This window comes from Tursiops truncatus, chromosome 3 (assembly GCF_011762595.2).
Source record: "Tursiops truncatus isolate mTurTru1 chromosome 3, mTurTru1.mat.Y, whole genome shotgun sequence".
Lineage (NCBI taxonomy): Eukaryota > Metazoa > Chordata > Mammalia > Artiodactyla > Delphinidae > Tursiops > Tursiops truncatus.
Window position 1 is genome coordinate 109582573 of NC_047036.1, and position 15686 is coordinate 109598258.

A 15686-nucleotide genomic window follows, 5' to 3' on the forward strand; every position below is an offset into this window, starting at 1 on the left:
CTCCAGGTGGCAAGTACTGGTCAGCTCCAGCTGACTGTTGCCATGTGACACCCTTGGACTTATGTTACCAAATCATCCAATTTTTCAAAGGAGCCGGAAATCCTGATTATTATGTATAATCTCCTGATTTTTAAATGTTGGCAATTCATAGTTTTAAGAACCATACAGGGTGCTATTTTGCAGTCTCTGATCTATAGTATAACTGTGGGTCCCTATTGGAGGGCAAGTTATTTAAAAATCCTCCTATTCAAAATTATGTATCTTCAAAAATGTTTTAATTGTGGTAAAATACATGTAACATAAAACATAACATCTTAACCATTTTTAAGTATACAGTTCAGTAGTGTTGAGTATGTTCATAATGTTGTACAATCCATCTCCAGAACGCTTTTTATCTTGCAAAGCTGAAACTCTGTACCCATTAAACAACAACTCTCCATTTTCCCCCTCCCTCCCAGCCCCTGGCAACCACGCTTCTACTTTCTGTCTCTATGAATTTGATTATTCTAGGTAACTCAGATAAGTAGAATCATATAGTATTTGTCATTTACTGACTGGCTTATTTCACGTAGGATAGTGTCCTCAATGTTCATCCATCTTGTAGCATGTGGCAGAGTTTCCTTCCCTTTTTTTTTTTTTTTTTTTGGCCTCACCGCAAGGCTTACGGGGGATCTCAATTCCCTGACCAGGGATTGAACCTGGGCCACGCCAGTGAAAGCCTGGAATCCTAACCACTGGGCCACAGGGGAACTCCCCTTCCCTTTTAAGGTGGAATAATCTTCCATTGTATGCATATACCACATTTTGTTTATCCGTTTATTTATCAATGGACATTTGGGTTGCTTCCATCTTTTGGCTATTGTGGATAATGCCATTATGAACATGAGTGTACAAAATTACATTTCTTACAATGTTTTCATAAGTCAATAACTATTCCTCTATTAGTCTGATCTCCCTAACCTGATTGCAAACTCTCTGAACAGGGACCATAAAATAATGTATTTGAAAGAGGTTTATTAATGTTAACCTGCAAACAAAAGTTAATAATTTTAATCTCCTACTTGCAGGAGATTACTTGCAGAATTACTTGCAGAATTCCAAGTAATTTTTGTAGATATTGTAGCCTCAAGGAAATGAAGCATAATTCTCTTTAAGTGTGGGATACACTTAAAGTAACTGTGGAATACAATTCATTTTAAAGTGTGCAGTCTGGAAGGGGGATTATGAGAGGAGTAACTTTGCAATGGAGAAACCTGACAAACCTCAGCCAGGTGATCAAGGTCAACATCAACAGTGATAACTCATGTTAGTAGCATGTTCCCTTAACATGATATAATGAGAATGGCATTTTATCTCTGCGGTCTTCCTCCCTAAAACTTATAACCTCTGTCTAACCATGAGAAAAATATTACACATACCCAAATTGAAGGACAAAATACCTGAAAAGTACTCTGTAAAACTGTCAAGGTCATCAAAAACAAGTAAAGTCTGAGAACTGTCACAGCCCAGAGGAATCTAAGATGATATGATGACTAAATGCAATGTAGTATGCTGGATGACATCCCAGACAGGAAACCCCCTAAAACTAAGTAGGTAAAAACTAAGAAAACCCCCTAAAAACTGTGGAGTCTAGTAATGTGCCAATGTTGGTTACCCAGTTGTGACAAATGTACCATAGTTATACGAACAACAGAGGAAACTGGGTGCAGGGTACACAGGAAATCTCTATAATATTCTTTCAACGTTTCTGCAAATCTAAAGCTAAATGAAATAAAAGTTTATTAAAAATAACCTTGCAAATTGAAAAACAGTTTATAATTATTTATATTATTATTATGTAAAAAGACTTTGTATCCCATAAGTGTCATGCACTTGGGAACTTTTTACTTCACTAGACTGTGAGCTCCTTGAGAATAAGGGTTTTATTTAATTGATCTCTTTACCCTCAATGACCAGCCTATTGTACACACTCAATTAATGTTTATTGAATAAATAACTGAATGAATAAGCAGGAACTTGGTTGTATTAGTTGAACACATTAATGTGAATACTGTGGAAACTGAAGGAGTCTATTCCCTGGAGCCAGGAGCCTGATAATAGAAACAACTTTGGCAGGACTCCTGGAAAAAAGATAGAGCAAAGCTGTCAGCTCATCTATAGAGAACAAACCAATGTGAACTACCATGGTATTTTAAAAAACCCACATTATTTTAGGAGAATAGAAAGAAATTAGCAAACAGTATTGAGAATTTTTAAGAATTACTAGTAATTGTATAGTTTAGAAAAAGGACTTTGGTGTTGAAAAGTTGTATTAGTAGGCAACGTTCATCCTTTTGCCCTAAAACCTTTGTCTCTATTAGTGGCTTCCAAATTGGCAACATGTTTTTAAAAACTGATACCTGTGTTTTCTTACTAACTGTGTAGTCATTAAGGTCAAATGACTTTTCTATGAACTGATTCTAATCAAATAACAGGGCACGATGCCACAATTTTTTTTTTGCAGTGACTAAATGTAAAATGATAGCGTCTCTTTCTTTTTCTTGACCTTATTCTAACCTCCATCCTTTCAATCTCCAAGTATATCTTTTTTTTTTTTTTTTGCGGTACGCGGGTCTCTCACTGTTGTGGCCTCTCCCGTTGCGGAGCACCGGCTCCGGACGCGCAGGCTCCGGACGCGCAGGCTCAGCGGCCATGACTCACGGGCCTAGCCATTCCGTGGCATGTGGGATCCTCCCGGACCGGGGCACGAACCCGTGTCCCCTGCATCGGCAGGCGGACTCTCAACCACCGCACCACCAGGGAAACCCTAAGTATATCTTTTAAATAAGTTTTTAATTGATAAATAACATCATTGGAAAATAAACACAGAACTTCTTCCCCTCGGCATAGCAACTACTATATTAGGTTTTTGTTGACCTCTTCCAATCTTTACTAAGACAGCTTTACAGAGTTGTAATCAATGAATATGTGCAATTTTGTTTATCTTTTTTGTTATTAACATTTCTCTTTCATGTAACTACTTATTATTTTAATGGTTACCTGCTATTAGATGAAATTGATGTACCACAGTTTACTTCACCATTTGGGTTGTTGCTAGTATTCCACAATTACAAACAATGCTACTAAAAAGCTCTCTGTATAATTTAAAAAATATTTTCGGGCTTCCCTCATGGTGCAGTGGTTGAGAGTCCACCTGCCGATGCAGGGGACACGGGTTCGTGCCCCGGTCCGGGAGGATCCCACATGCCGCGGAGCGGCTGGGCCCGTGAGCCATGGCCGCTGAGCCTGCACGTCCGGAGCCTGTGCTCCGCAACGGGAGAGACCACAACAGTGAGAGGTCTGCGTACCGAAAAAAAAAAAAATTCTTTATGCTGAGGAACTTGTGTGATCATTTTAATAGCTTTGTTACATTTTACCAGATTAACCCTCTAAAAATATTCAATGCACAAAAAATAAATCTCATATTTTTACAGTGTTTTACCATTTATAAAGCACTTTCACAAAAATAACTTTGTTTAATCCTGATATCAGCATGTGGGATAGATTTCTTTCCCTCAAGATTCTTTAGCACTAGGGTTTAATAGTTCTGCTAATGTAATGAGTGAAATGAACGACAAAGGAAGGTCTGATACAAGAAGCAGTAGTAGTAAAAAAGCTTGATAAATACGTTGGTAAACATAAATAAATAATGCTGGTTTTAAAAAGTAACTCAGAGGATTTCAAGACAACATGGAACAAAAATACTAAACAATGATAATGTGGAAGATTAAGATGCAAGGAGTGATCAGATTCGGTGCATTTTATGGTTCTTGTACTGTTTAAAAGGATACTAAAGGTATTAACCTCAGATTTCAAAATAGGCACATGAAAAATTCAAGAATAATGACTAAAAGAATCAAAATAGAATGTGCAACTTCAAAACCGGTAGAATAAAACAAGAGAATAATGAAAATCAATCAATCCAGAAACCTGGAAAGGAGAAAAAGAGGGAAAAGGCACAAAAAAAGATATGAGAAATACATCCAAATTTATCAGGAATAACAGTTCACTTCATGCAAAATGACATTAAGAGGTTTAAAAATCAAGGGATAGAAAGACATACTAGACAAATACTAATCAAAAGAAAGCTGATGTACCAATATAAATACCAGAAAAAGACAATTTATGTCAGAAAGTATTATAAGGATAAAGAGATTCACTAATAGGTATAAGATAGTATCTCATGGTATTTTATTTTCCATTTCATTAATTATGATATAAGTGAAACTAAACATTTTTCAGTAGTAGTTTACTGAGAACTGGGAACTTGACTGATTCGCCTTTTTAGTTCTTTTTATTTTAAAGATTAATCATTTTTATTGGAAATCTTTCCACCCGCCCCTCCTAGAGTTGTTATCTTAGTTTTATAGTTTCCTACTGTTACAAAGTTGAAAATTTTTGTAATGGAATCTGGCACCTTGTAATGTCCATTTTTTCCTTCAACTCAGTTTTTCTCAAGTATTTTAAAACTAAATTATAGAAAGCATGACACTATCGTTAACAGTTCTATATGCATCTCAAAAAAGGATCTTTTTCATATAGCAAAATATCATCACATCTAATATAATGAAAACAACGGGGTTTTTTTTAGCATTTAATCTCCAGTCTACATTCAAATTTCCCCACATATACCCGAAATTCCCTTCACATCTCTATGTCCAAAGCAGGATCCAATCCAGGATCATGCGCTGCATCTTGGTAACATGAAACTCAAATCTCTTTTAATTCTCAACCATCCTTTTAGAATCTACAAAAGTTCTTGTTCTAGTAACAGTAATCTGAAAGTCTGGGCCAGTGTTTTATAGCACATTCCACCTTCCAGATTTGTCTTTTCCATCCTTGTGATATTATTAGCTTAATACTTCCTGTAAACTGAAAGCTTAATCTAAAGGTGCTAAAGACTCAAGTTAAACTTTTTCTTTTTTAATCCAGCTGCATAAGAGGTAATTTTGGCTACTTCATATTAAGCAGGAGACATACATTCAATGCCATTGGTATATCCATCACCTCCAAAAGTTTCTTCTCACCTTCCTTATTTTTATTTTCTATTTTATTTATTTATTTATTTATTTATTTATTGTAATAAGAACAGTTAACACAAGGTCTACCGTATTGGCAAATTTTTAAGTATACATTATTGTTAAATATAGGCACGATGGTGTACAGATCTCTTATTATTCATCTTGCATAACAGAATCTCTTAAAGGTGTCTATTCCTATCTTGGGGTGGTACTTATAGCAGTGGATTTACTTCACATATTTTCATAACATTTTATAGTCTTATAATAGCTTTTTGGCTTTTGGTCTACAACGGCAGTTCACAAACTTTTGGTATTAAACCCCTCTCTGAGGATCCCAAAGGGCTTTTACGTGAGTTATAACTACTAATATTTACTCAAGTAGAAACTAAATTTGAAATATTTTTAAAAGCACAAGAATATACAAGCACACATTCCATTAGCGATCATTGCGATGGTGTCCCGCACGTCACGAAATTACTAGAAAACTCAGTACATTAGGGAGCGACTGAGAGCGCAAAGGCGAAAACGTCTTAGTATCGTTAGAAAAAGTTTTGACAGGAGCGAACACCGCACTCCCCTCCGTTCCAGGAGTCCCGAGATCACACTTTGAGAATCGCTGTCCATCACAAGTCTTTGTCTTCTCTTAGAGTTAGTGCCTGTCAGTGCTGTCCCGCCCCGCCCCCGCCGCCAGCAAGGAGCCGGAATCCGCTTGCTAGATGACCTTGCACTCAACCTTCTTGCGCGGTAAGGTTCCCGGAACCCAGAGCTGCGCGCGCACAGCGGGCCTCTGACTTCCCGGCGTGCCCCGGGTCTGCGGCGTAAAAGCGCGCAGGCCGTAGCGCCCCACGTGACCCGCGGCGCCGCGGAGGTTGGAGTCTGTGAGTGACCACGGTCGCGGGGTCCTCGGGCTTGTGTTCTGCGTCTCCCGCGGGCAGCCCCGGGCTGGCCCCCACCCCCACTCTCGCGTTCCAGCGGGGAAGAAAGCCGGTGTGGGAGGAAAGGTTCCAGCCCGAGCTTTCGCTTTCACCTGGAGCCTCCCGACCCCGGGACGCGCGAGTCCTTAAGACCCGCTCTTGCTCTGCTCGGGCCTCACTGCTAAAGTGAGCCCTGGGCTCTAGACCCCTGCTGTTGAGAAAAGAAACATTTGCAAACATGTCCCGGATCGAAAAGATGAGCATTCTGGGCGTGCGGAGTTTTGGAATAGAGGATAAAGATAAACAAATTATCACATTCTTCAGTCCCCTCACAATTTTGGTTGGACCCAATGGGGCGGGGAAAACGGTAAGTCCTAAGTAGCCGCCTTCAGTTTACGGGTCGCCACGTGTTAGAAATCTGGAGTAAAATATCTGCAGAGTTCGGAACTCTTGATTAGGATGAGAGGAGTCCATATGACTCAGCTCCTGGGGCCCCAGGGTGTACCTGGGTCTCCGGCTGACTTCCCGGCCCAGGGGCGTGGCTTGGTGTGGCCTGTGGCGTTCAGGCCACTGCGACCTCAGGAACCGACCAGACTCCTGTGTTCAGTCATGTCCGGTGGACAAGGTTTCCATCAGAATCCCACGAGACCGGGAGCTACCTCCGTCCGGGCTCAGCGAGCTCACAGTCCCACAGGAAGCATTTTTGTCTACATTGATGTTTTATCGTTCCTTACATGGCATAGCATTCACTTCCTGGTAGTCGTCCCCGTACAGGATTTCTTTAAAAGTTATAAAATATGATAAATATATGACTTTAAGAAGACTGTCTATCCCGACTTAGATAATAAATGATAAGTAAATGACATAATTTTAAAATGAAACATGTGTTGGGGCTTGGTTAAATTGGGACAGTATTTTGTTGTTAGGATACTTTTACCTAGTCAGAATAAAAGATCGAAGCGCAGCTTATATACTGTGCTCCAGTACTGGAAATATTTAGAAATTTGAGTTGGGCCTGGAATGGTATGCAATTATGAAAAAAGTACAGCCAAGAGGCTCTCTGGTCTGAAAGGGTGCTTTGAGAAAAAGCAAGGTGGTATCGTTGTAACAGGGAGAGGAATAAATGAAGTGAAAAGCATAGAAAAAGACATAAGGTTTAGTGTTGAGAGTTGAATGCCAGACTCTTGTCTGCTTTTATTTATGTAGAAATATTATTTATTGAATGCTTTTTATGTACCTAGCATTGTATTAAGTGCTCTACTGGTAGAGAGACTAGTATGTTTAGTGTTTATGAGCCCTAGCTGCTTTAATAGAAATTTTTTCCTTCACCATTTATTAGCTGTGTGACTGGGCAAAAGTGACCTAAATGCTCCATGCCTTAGTTTTCTTCTCTGTAAAATAGAGGTTAAAAAAGTTTCTACGTGGGACTTCCCTGGTGACGCAGTGGTTAAGAATCTGCCTGCTAGTGCAGGGGACACGGGTTTGAGCCCTGGTCCGGGAGGATCCCACATGCTGTGGAGCAACTAAGCCCATGCACCACAACTACTGAGCCTGCGCTCTGGAGCCCGCGCGCCTAGAGCCGGTGCTCCACAACAAGAGAAGCCACTGCAATGAGAAGCCTGTGCACGGCCCCGAAGGGTAGCCCCCGCTCACCCCGCCCGTGCACAGCAAAGACCCAACACAGCCAAAAATAAATAAATGAATAAATAAAAAAATAAATTTATTTAAAAAATAGTTTATACAGCCTAGGATTGATGTGAGAATTAAAAGCTTAATGTATGTGAAAGTGGTTAGTACAATACCTGGCACATAGTAAGGTCTTTGTAGATATTAGCCATTTGTTTAGTTTCGACTTTTAAAAAAATTTTAGCTTTATTGGAGTATAATGACATATAATTTGTAGGCTATTTAAAGTATACATCATGGTGATTTGACACAGATGTATATTGTAAAAGGATTCCCCCTATCTAGTTAATTAACATGTATTTATCTTTTTTTGGTGAGAACGTTTAAGTTACACTCTAATTAAATTTCATTTATACAATATAGTGTTGTCAGCTATGGTGACCATGTTTTACTTTAGCCATTGTTATTAAAAACTTGACTTAAAGGGTTTTAATTAGAAATAGAGAAATTTTCCCTCAAATAATAATTCTTTATTTTATTTCAGTATACCTCGTTAAGTATGTAGCTTTTCTATGAAGTTACAGCAATTATTCTTTAACACTTAATCATATTTATATGACAGGTTTTATAATGTCAAATTTTATCTGATCATATCTTTTATAGTCTCTATGGTAATAATATTTTATAATGAGTTAACATTTTATGATTAAATTCTGCAGTTCTCTAATAACTAAATAATATAATTTTCTATTTCTTTAGACCATCGTTGAATGTCTAAAATATATTTGTACTGGAGATTTTCCTCCTGGAACCAAAGGAAATACATTCGTTCATGATCCCAAGGTAATGGTGCTAGTAAAACTTTGTACTTTTAAAGTAAAAAAAAAATTTTTTTTAATTTTTGGCTGCGTCAGGTCTTAGTTGTGGTGCATGGGCTTCTCTGTAGTTGTGGCATGTGGGTTTTCTCTCTAGTTGTGGCACGTGGGCTCTGTAGTTTGTGGCCTGCAGGCTCTCTAGTTGAGGTGCCTGGGCTTTGCTGCCCCAAGCATGTGGGATTTTAGTTCCCCGACCAGGGATCGAACCTGGGTGTTCTGCATTGAAAGGCAGATTCTCTACCACTGGACCACCAGGGAAGTCCCTAAAATAAAATTTTTATAATTATGGAAGTGATGATAGCTCATTGTAGAAAATTTGGCAGTGGAAAAGTATGAATAGGTATGAAAGTCACACACATACAGTCTTAGTGCCCAGTGATAGCCATTGTTGACATTTTCATGTATTTCTTCTCCTTTACATACAGTCTTATATAGCTGAAGTCATACTCTAATTTTGTATTCTGAGGTGTTTTTCCACCTAACATAATAAAGTCCAATGTTTTTAAAAAAAACTATATTAATCTGGGTGTTTGATACATGGGTGTTTTAATCTTTTTACTTTTTTATATGTGTGAAGTATTTCCTACTTAAAACATAAAATCTTTTATGAACATTTTTAATAATTGCATCATTTTCTTACATTTAGATTGCTTTTAGTTTTTCATTAAAATGTACCATGATGAAAGTCTTGGTGTATGAGTGTTTGAATGGTATTTATTTTTTTTAAAAAAATTTACTTATTTATTTATTTATTTATGGCTGTGTTGGGTCTTCGTTGCTGCACACGGGCTTTCTCTAGTTGCAGCAAGCGGGGGCTACTCTTCATCTCGATGTGCCGGCTTCTCGCTGCGGTGGCTTCTCTTGTTGTGGAGCACAGGCTCTAGGCACTCAGGCTTCAGTAGTTGTGGCTCTCGGGCTCTAGAGCACAGGCTCAGTAGTTGTGGTGCCTGAGTTTAGTTGCTCTGTGGCATGTGGGATCTTCCCAGACCAAGGCTCAAACCTGTGTCCCCTGTATAAGCAGGCAGTTTCTTAACCACTGCGCCACCAGGGAAGTCCTGTGAATTATGGTGTTTAAACTCTTAGTGTGTGTATAGGACATAGGCTTTTCTATATGCATTTTGGCCTGTAGGTTTTTCTTTCTTTCTTTTTTTTAATTGAAGTATAGTTGATTTACAATATTGTGTTAGTTTCAGGTATACAGGAAAGTGATTCAGTTATATACATATTTTTTTTCCAGATTATGCCATCATAGGTTATTATAAGGTATTGAATATTGTTCCCCCTGTTATATAGTAAATCCCTGTTGCTGATCTATTTTATATATAGTAGTATGTATCTGTTAATCCCAAACTCCTAATTTATCCCTCTCCCTGAATAGGTTTTTCTTGTTCATGTATATAGTGGGGTCATGTGCCTCTCTCATTACCTCGCCTGCCAAGAGTTTGTTGTGTGTTTCCTCCAGGCTTTTTTCTGTGTTTATAAAAACATATCTGTGTGTGTATATAAATACGCTCATGTAAATATTTTAATACATCAATAGAATTTTATTTTTCCATTGTATCAATACACATCAAATATTTATTTAGTGATATACTGTGGATGTGTTAAATATATATACACCTTTGTTTCATTATTTTTAATTACTAAATAGTATTTCATTGAGTTTATATTCTCTAATTTATTTAGCTGACCCACTGTTGATAGTCTTTTAAGTTGTTTCCACGTTTATGTGACTAAAGATAACTCTGTGATTATGAAAGTGATCTCAGGTGGCCTTGGCTTGCAGTGGCTTGAAGAGGATTTCGGTTCCCTGGCCAGGGATTGAAGTCAGGTCGTGGCAGTGAAAGTGCCAAATACTAGCCACTGGACCACCAGGGCCAGTGGGCAGTGACAAGGCCCTGGTCCATTGGCTTTGTAGAAATGAATTTCCACAAAGACATGGAAAGTAGTGACACAAGTAAAGTGTTTATTAGGAGGAAAAAGAGTACATGTGAATAGACTCACACGGGCGGGCTCAGAGAGAGAGTTGCGCCCTCGTGGTAGTTTCAATCACTTATATGGGATATTTCTTCTGGGTTTCCTCTGGCCAGTCATCTTGCTTTTTCTGGCCCTGAGCCTGTATTTGGTTTAACTCAGGGTCCTCCCCTGTGTGCACACGCGTCTCTTAGCCAAGATGGATTCTAGCGAAGAGGCCTATGGGTAGGTTGACATCACCTACTATGGGGTGGTGCTCCTTCCCTTTTTGGCCCCCGAGGAGCCTTTTTGCGCACCTGTAGTTGGGAAGGTCTCCTTGACCTCGAGAATGAGGAACATGTGGTCTCTTTATCTTTTACCTGGACAGAGCCAGCTCCTCCTTGCTCCTTGCTATTCATCTTGGAGTATCTGTCCACAGGGGACAAACTCCAGCTGCTCAGCCTGGGGCCCATCTATCTCCTGCCTCAAATCCCCCCTGCGAGACATGAGCCCCAAGAAATCTTTTTTGGGAGGATGCAGGGCAAAGGTCTGTCTTCCGTAGCTTCTTCAGGCTAGCATGTGGTTCATAGACCCTACCTAGTTGGGTTCACGGAGCTCTCACCCTGTCTCATTAAGGGGCCCAGGGTGACTTCTGTTGTTATTCCAGCAGGATCTGTTCCGAGGAATGGCCAGGATCTCTGCATCACCATTATCCTGATGTGAAACTATTGTAATCTGGAAGAGACAAACTTAACAAGCAGATTAAAAAGGCAGGGGCCAAAAACCAATAAAAGAACTATTGTAACCAGTGGCCTAAGGAGTAAGAACCAGGTTACGTTTGGTAACAATTTCGATCCTGGTCCAGATAGAATCAGTGCTTGGGTTACCCTGTCCAAAGGAATGTAGCCATTTGGCGTGGTCATATATATTTTTGATGTCTGCTTCTATTAGCCCAGTGTGATTTGATGTGGGTGTAACGCACTCAGTTAGTTGGACAACCTGACATTAATAGATCTCATTTCTTTTCTGGAGAATAAGCCTGAAACCCATTCTGGACCTGGCGCTTTGGGGAGACTTGTAGACAGGTAGCTAGTTGTTTAGTTTTATCTAAGTAGGTTGTAACCTTTGATGTGGTATTAACACATAAATAACAGGAGCTATTGGTCATCATACATGTCTCTTTTTTTGGTTAACATATGATATAAAGCTATTTCATTGCCTAAAAATAATAATTGTAAGAGGAGACCTTTAAATTGTTTATTGTTTTATCTTAAAGTCAATTAAGTCCTCTCGGAGGCCGGATCAAATCAGTCCCTTTTGCCAAGTCAAGCATTTTGCTTTTCAGTTGTCCTTGCTCCTGCATTAGCAGTTTCTCCCTCTTTAGGGGATCATTTAGATCAGCATATAAACATGGTCTGGTAGCTCCAGTCTACAGACAAACTCTCCCTTTACTGCAGATCAACCTCTGGCTACTACTCTGTTCTAGTTTATAGCAAAATTCACAAGAGTTGTGTGTACTGATTGTTTTCACTTTATTGCTTCCCCTTTCCTCCTCAGCCCACTCTGTTTAGATTTTTCTCTTTTTTTTCCCTCACTAAAACTGCTCTTGTAAGGTCACCAGTAATCTCCATACTGCCAGATAAAACGGTTATTTTCTAATTCTCAATAACTTCTTTGCAGATTTGATATAGTTGGTTTCCCCCTTTTTAAAAAACACTGCTCTCTTGGCTTTCATGACACCATGATCTCATACCTCCTTTTTCACTGGCCATACTTCAGTCTCCTTTGATGAGTCTACTTTTGCCTGGCTCTTCTTGGGTGATCTCATTCACTCACAGCTTTAAGTATTGGTTATATTGCTCTTGTCTAACACTTGGAAATGAATTGTCTGAGGAGACACATGTGCTGACAGAGCAAGAAACTTTATTGGCAAGGGGCACCCGGACGGAGAGCAGTAGGGTAAGGGAACCCAGGAGAACTGCTCAGCCGCATGGCTCGCAGTCTTGGGTTTTATGGTAATCGGGTTAGTTTCCGCGTTGTCTCTGGCCAGTCATTCTAACTCAGGGTCCTTCCTGGTGGTGCACACATCGCTCAGCCAAGATGGATTCCAGCGAGAAGGATTCTGGGAGGTTGGTAGGACATATGGACTGGCGTCCCCTCTCTCCTTTTGACCTTTCCCGAATTCTTCCGGTTGGTGGTAGCTTGTTAGTTCCGCCTTCCTTACCAGGACCTCCTGTTGTAAGATAACTCATGCACGTGGTTACTATAGGGCCTGGCCAGGACGGACAGTTTTGGTCAATGGTTCCGCTAACAGTTCTATGCTGATGAATCCCAAATTTATATATATAGCCCTAACTTCTTTCCTACACTGTAGATATATATGTCCAGCTGTTTGATTATTTAATGGGCATCTCAAATTTAACATATTCAAAATAGAACTCTTGGTTCCCTGTTCCCACATCCCTTTCACATTCTCAAGCCTGTTACTACCTTAGTACTCTCCAGTTTAATAAATGGTATCATCATCCACGTGTTTGCTCATGCAAAAACCTATGTACCATCCTTTGAGTGATTCCTTTATCTCATCCTGTTTCTAATTCATAAGCAATTCTTACCTACTCTTCTAAAATATGTCCAGAATATGTCCCTTCATTCCATCTCTGCTGCTTTCCTGGTCCAAGCCACCACACTTTTCCCTTTGAATTATTCTGGTAGTCTCCAAACTTGTTTTTCCTGCCTCATTCTTTTTTTTTTGGCCGTGCCACGTGGCATGTGGGATCTTAGCTGCCCAACCAGGGATCAAACACATCCCCCCTTCAGTGGAAGCACAGAGTCTTAACCGCTGGACCCCTGGGAAAGTCCCTCCTGCTTCATTCTTTTTTTTTTCTTTGATAGTAAGAAGTGGATTTATTTAGAGAGAACCTCCTGTCTCATTCTTGAAGTTCTCTTTTTTACATAGCAACAAATTATCTTTAAATATTTATTCATTCATTCAACAGGGAGTGAGGCACTCAAAATCTGAGGGGAGAATATTCCAGTCAGTGTTAATACTAAGTGCAAAGTCCTTGAGGTAGGAGCGTGTTTGGTGTGTTCAAGGAATCACAAGAAGGAGCAAAATGGTAGGGGAAGACTGGTAGAAAATTAAGTTAGAGTAGTTGAAGGGTCTAGATCTGGTAGGACCTTGGGTTCTAATTTAAATAGGAATCTATTGGAAGATTTTAAGCAAGAAGAGGGCATGATCTGTATTTTAAAGTGATCAGTCTAGCTGCTGAGAGAAGACCGTCTGTAGGTGGCAAGGGTAGAAGGGTGAAGACTAACAAAGGGGATTTTGTGGTAATCCAGGTGAGAAATATTGGTGGTTAGATTAAGTGGTAATGGTACAAAGTATGAGAAATGCTTGGATTTGGGCTGTATTTTAAAGGTAGAACCAGAACCAGCAGATTAGCTAATGATTTGGGTAGTGATGTATGAGAAAAATAGAAGCATAAAGCAGAACTCCCAAGTTTTTTGACTTGAGCAAGTAGAAAAATAGTGTAATGAGGAAACACTGGAAAAGGAGATTTGGGTGGCTCTAGTTTAAACATGTAAATTGGGATGGGAATTCCCTGGCGGTCCATTGGTTAGGACTCGGAGCTTTCACTGTCGGGGGCCCAGGTTCAGTCCCTGGTTGGGGAACTAAGATCCCACAAGCTGCACGGCACAGTCAAAAAGAAAAAGAAAAGAAAACCCATGTAAATTGGGGATGTTTGTTAGATATCCAAAGGAGGTGTCCAGTAGGTAAGTAGAAGTATGACCAGGGGAGAGGTTTGAGTTAAAGAAAGAAAATTAGGAATCATTGATGCATACAGTTATATATGTATGTAGTTAGTCTTAAAGCCTAATGGGATCACATAGGAAGTGAATATAGAGAAGAGATCCAAGACCTAAGCCTAGAGCACATTAGCATTTAGAAATAAGAAAGAGGAGGAGGACCCAGCAAAAGATGCTAAAAGAACAACTAGTAAAGTAAGGAAAACAGAGAATAGTGTCTTAGAAAAGAATAAAGTGTTATAAGAAGGAGGAGTCATCAACTGTGTCAAATATGTCGATCGCTCAAAATAATTAATGAGAACCTACTGTATAGCACAGGGAAATCTACTCAGTACTCTTTCGTGACCTAAGTGGGAAGGAAATCCAAAAAAGAGGGGATATATGTATACATATAGCTGATTCACTTTGCTGTATAGCAGAAACTAACAAACATTGTAAATCAACTATACTCCAATAAAAATTAAAAAAAGAAATGTCGATAGCTCAAGTAAGAAGCAGGTTTGACTATGGGAAGGCCATTGGTGATCTTGACAAAACCAGTTTTAGTAATCTGAGAAAACAGGAGGTAAGGAAGTGAAACACATAGAATTGTCTTGTGAATTTTGCTATAAGTGGAAAGAGAGATAGGGCAATAGCTGAAAAGGTTTGCAGGATCAAGGAGAGTGTTGGCTATTGTTCTTGTTTTTTTTACATATGTATGTATGTATTTTCTGGATGTTTCCATGTTGATTGATGCTCTAGTATCTCTGCCAATCTCATCTATCACTCACCTCTTCCCAAATGCTTTCATATTTCTAGAGCTATTTTTCTCAGCTGTCTGTTTATGTCCTCTCTGTGGTTCTTCTGGCCATGGTGGTTTAGCTCTCTTCACTTACTACGCACTTTTCGGCTGCTCTCATTTCCCAGTTCTGAGCTCCCACCCACACTTGCTCATCAACTCTTCTCTCCTGAGTCACTCACACCTCCTACTGTGGATGAAGCCATTCCCCTTATCTGAATTGTCCACATCCCCTCAGTTTTCCCTATATGCTATGTTCTTCTCATTATTTCAATTCCTCTCACCCTCTTATATCTTCAGCTTCTCTTGTCTTTCCTTTTCCCTGTTTTAATTTGACCCTGAACCTAATATTGTTTACCTTGCCTTAAACAAACACCTGAATTTTTCTGGCTCTCCTCAATAATTTTTCTTACCTATGTTCAGTTGTTTCTGTCTTCTTAGGAACTTTGATTTCCATGTTGCTCCATTTGCCTAGCTTCCCACTTTTCTCCTTTACTTCTTTCAAACTTGCGGCTACATCAGTCCGAACGCGCAGGCTCAGCGGCCATGGCTCACGGGCCTAGCCGCTCTGCGGCATGTGGGATCTTCCCGGACCGGGGCACGAACCCACGTCCCCTGTATCGGCAGGTGGACTCCCAACCACTGCACCACCAGGGAAGACCAGAACTGT

General features: G+C 39.8%; 1 protein-coding gene across 5 annotated transcripts in view; it reads left to right on the forward strand.

Annotated features, from left to right (window-relative positions):
* RAD50 (RAD50 double strand break repair protein) overlaps nt 1-15686 on the forward strand; it is a 233741-nt gene that overhangs the window by 130070 nt on the left and 87985 nt on the right. For 2 of the 5 annotated variants that reach the window (XM_073802508.1, XM_073802509.1), the window contains one exon: nt 8360-8443. The exons of 2 other annotated variants lie outside the window; for them this stretch is intronic. In XM_073802508.1, coding sequence (XP_073658609.1) covers nt 8360-8443 — 84 coding nt within the window. Of the gene's footprint in view, nt 1-5914; nt 6342-8359; nt 8444-15686 lie in introns of those variants that run through there. One more of the 5 variants, XM_019924405.3, reaches the window with a different exon arrangement.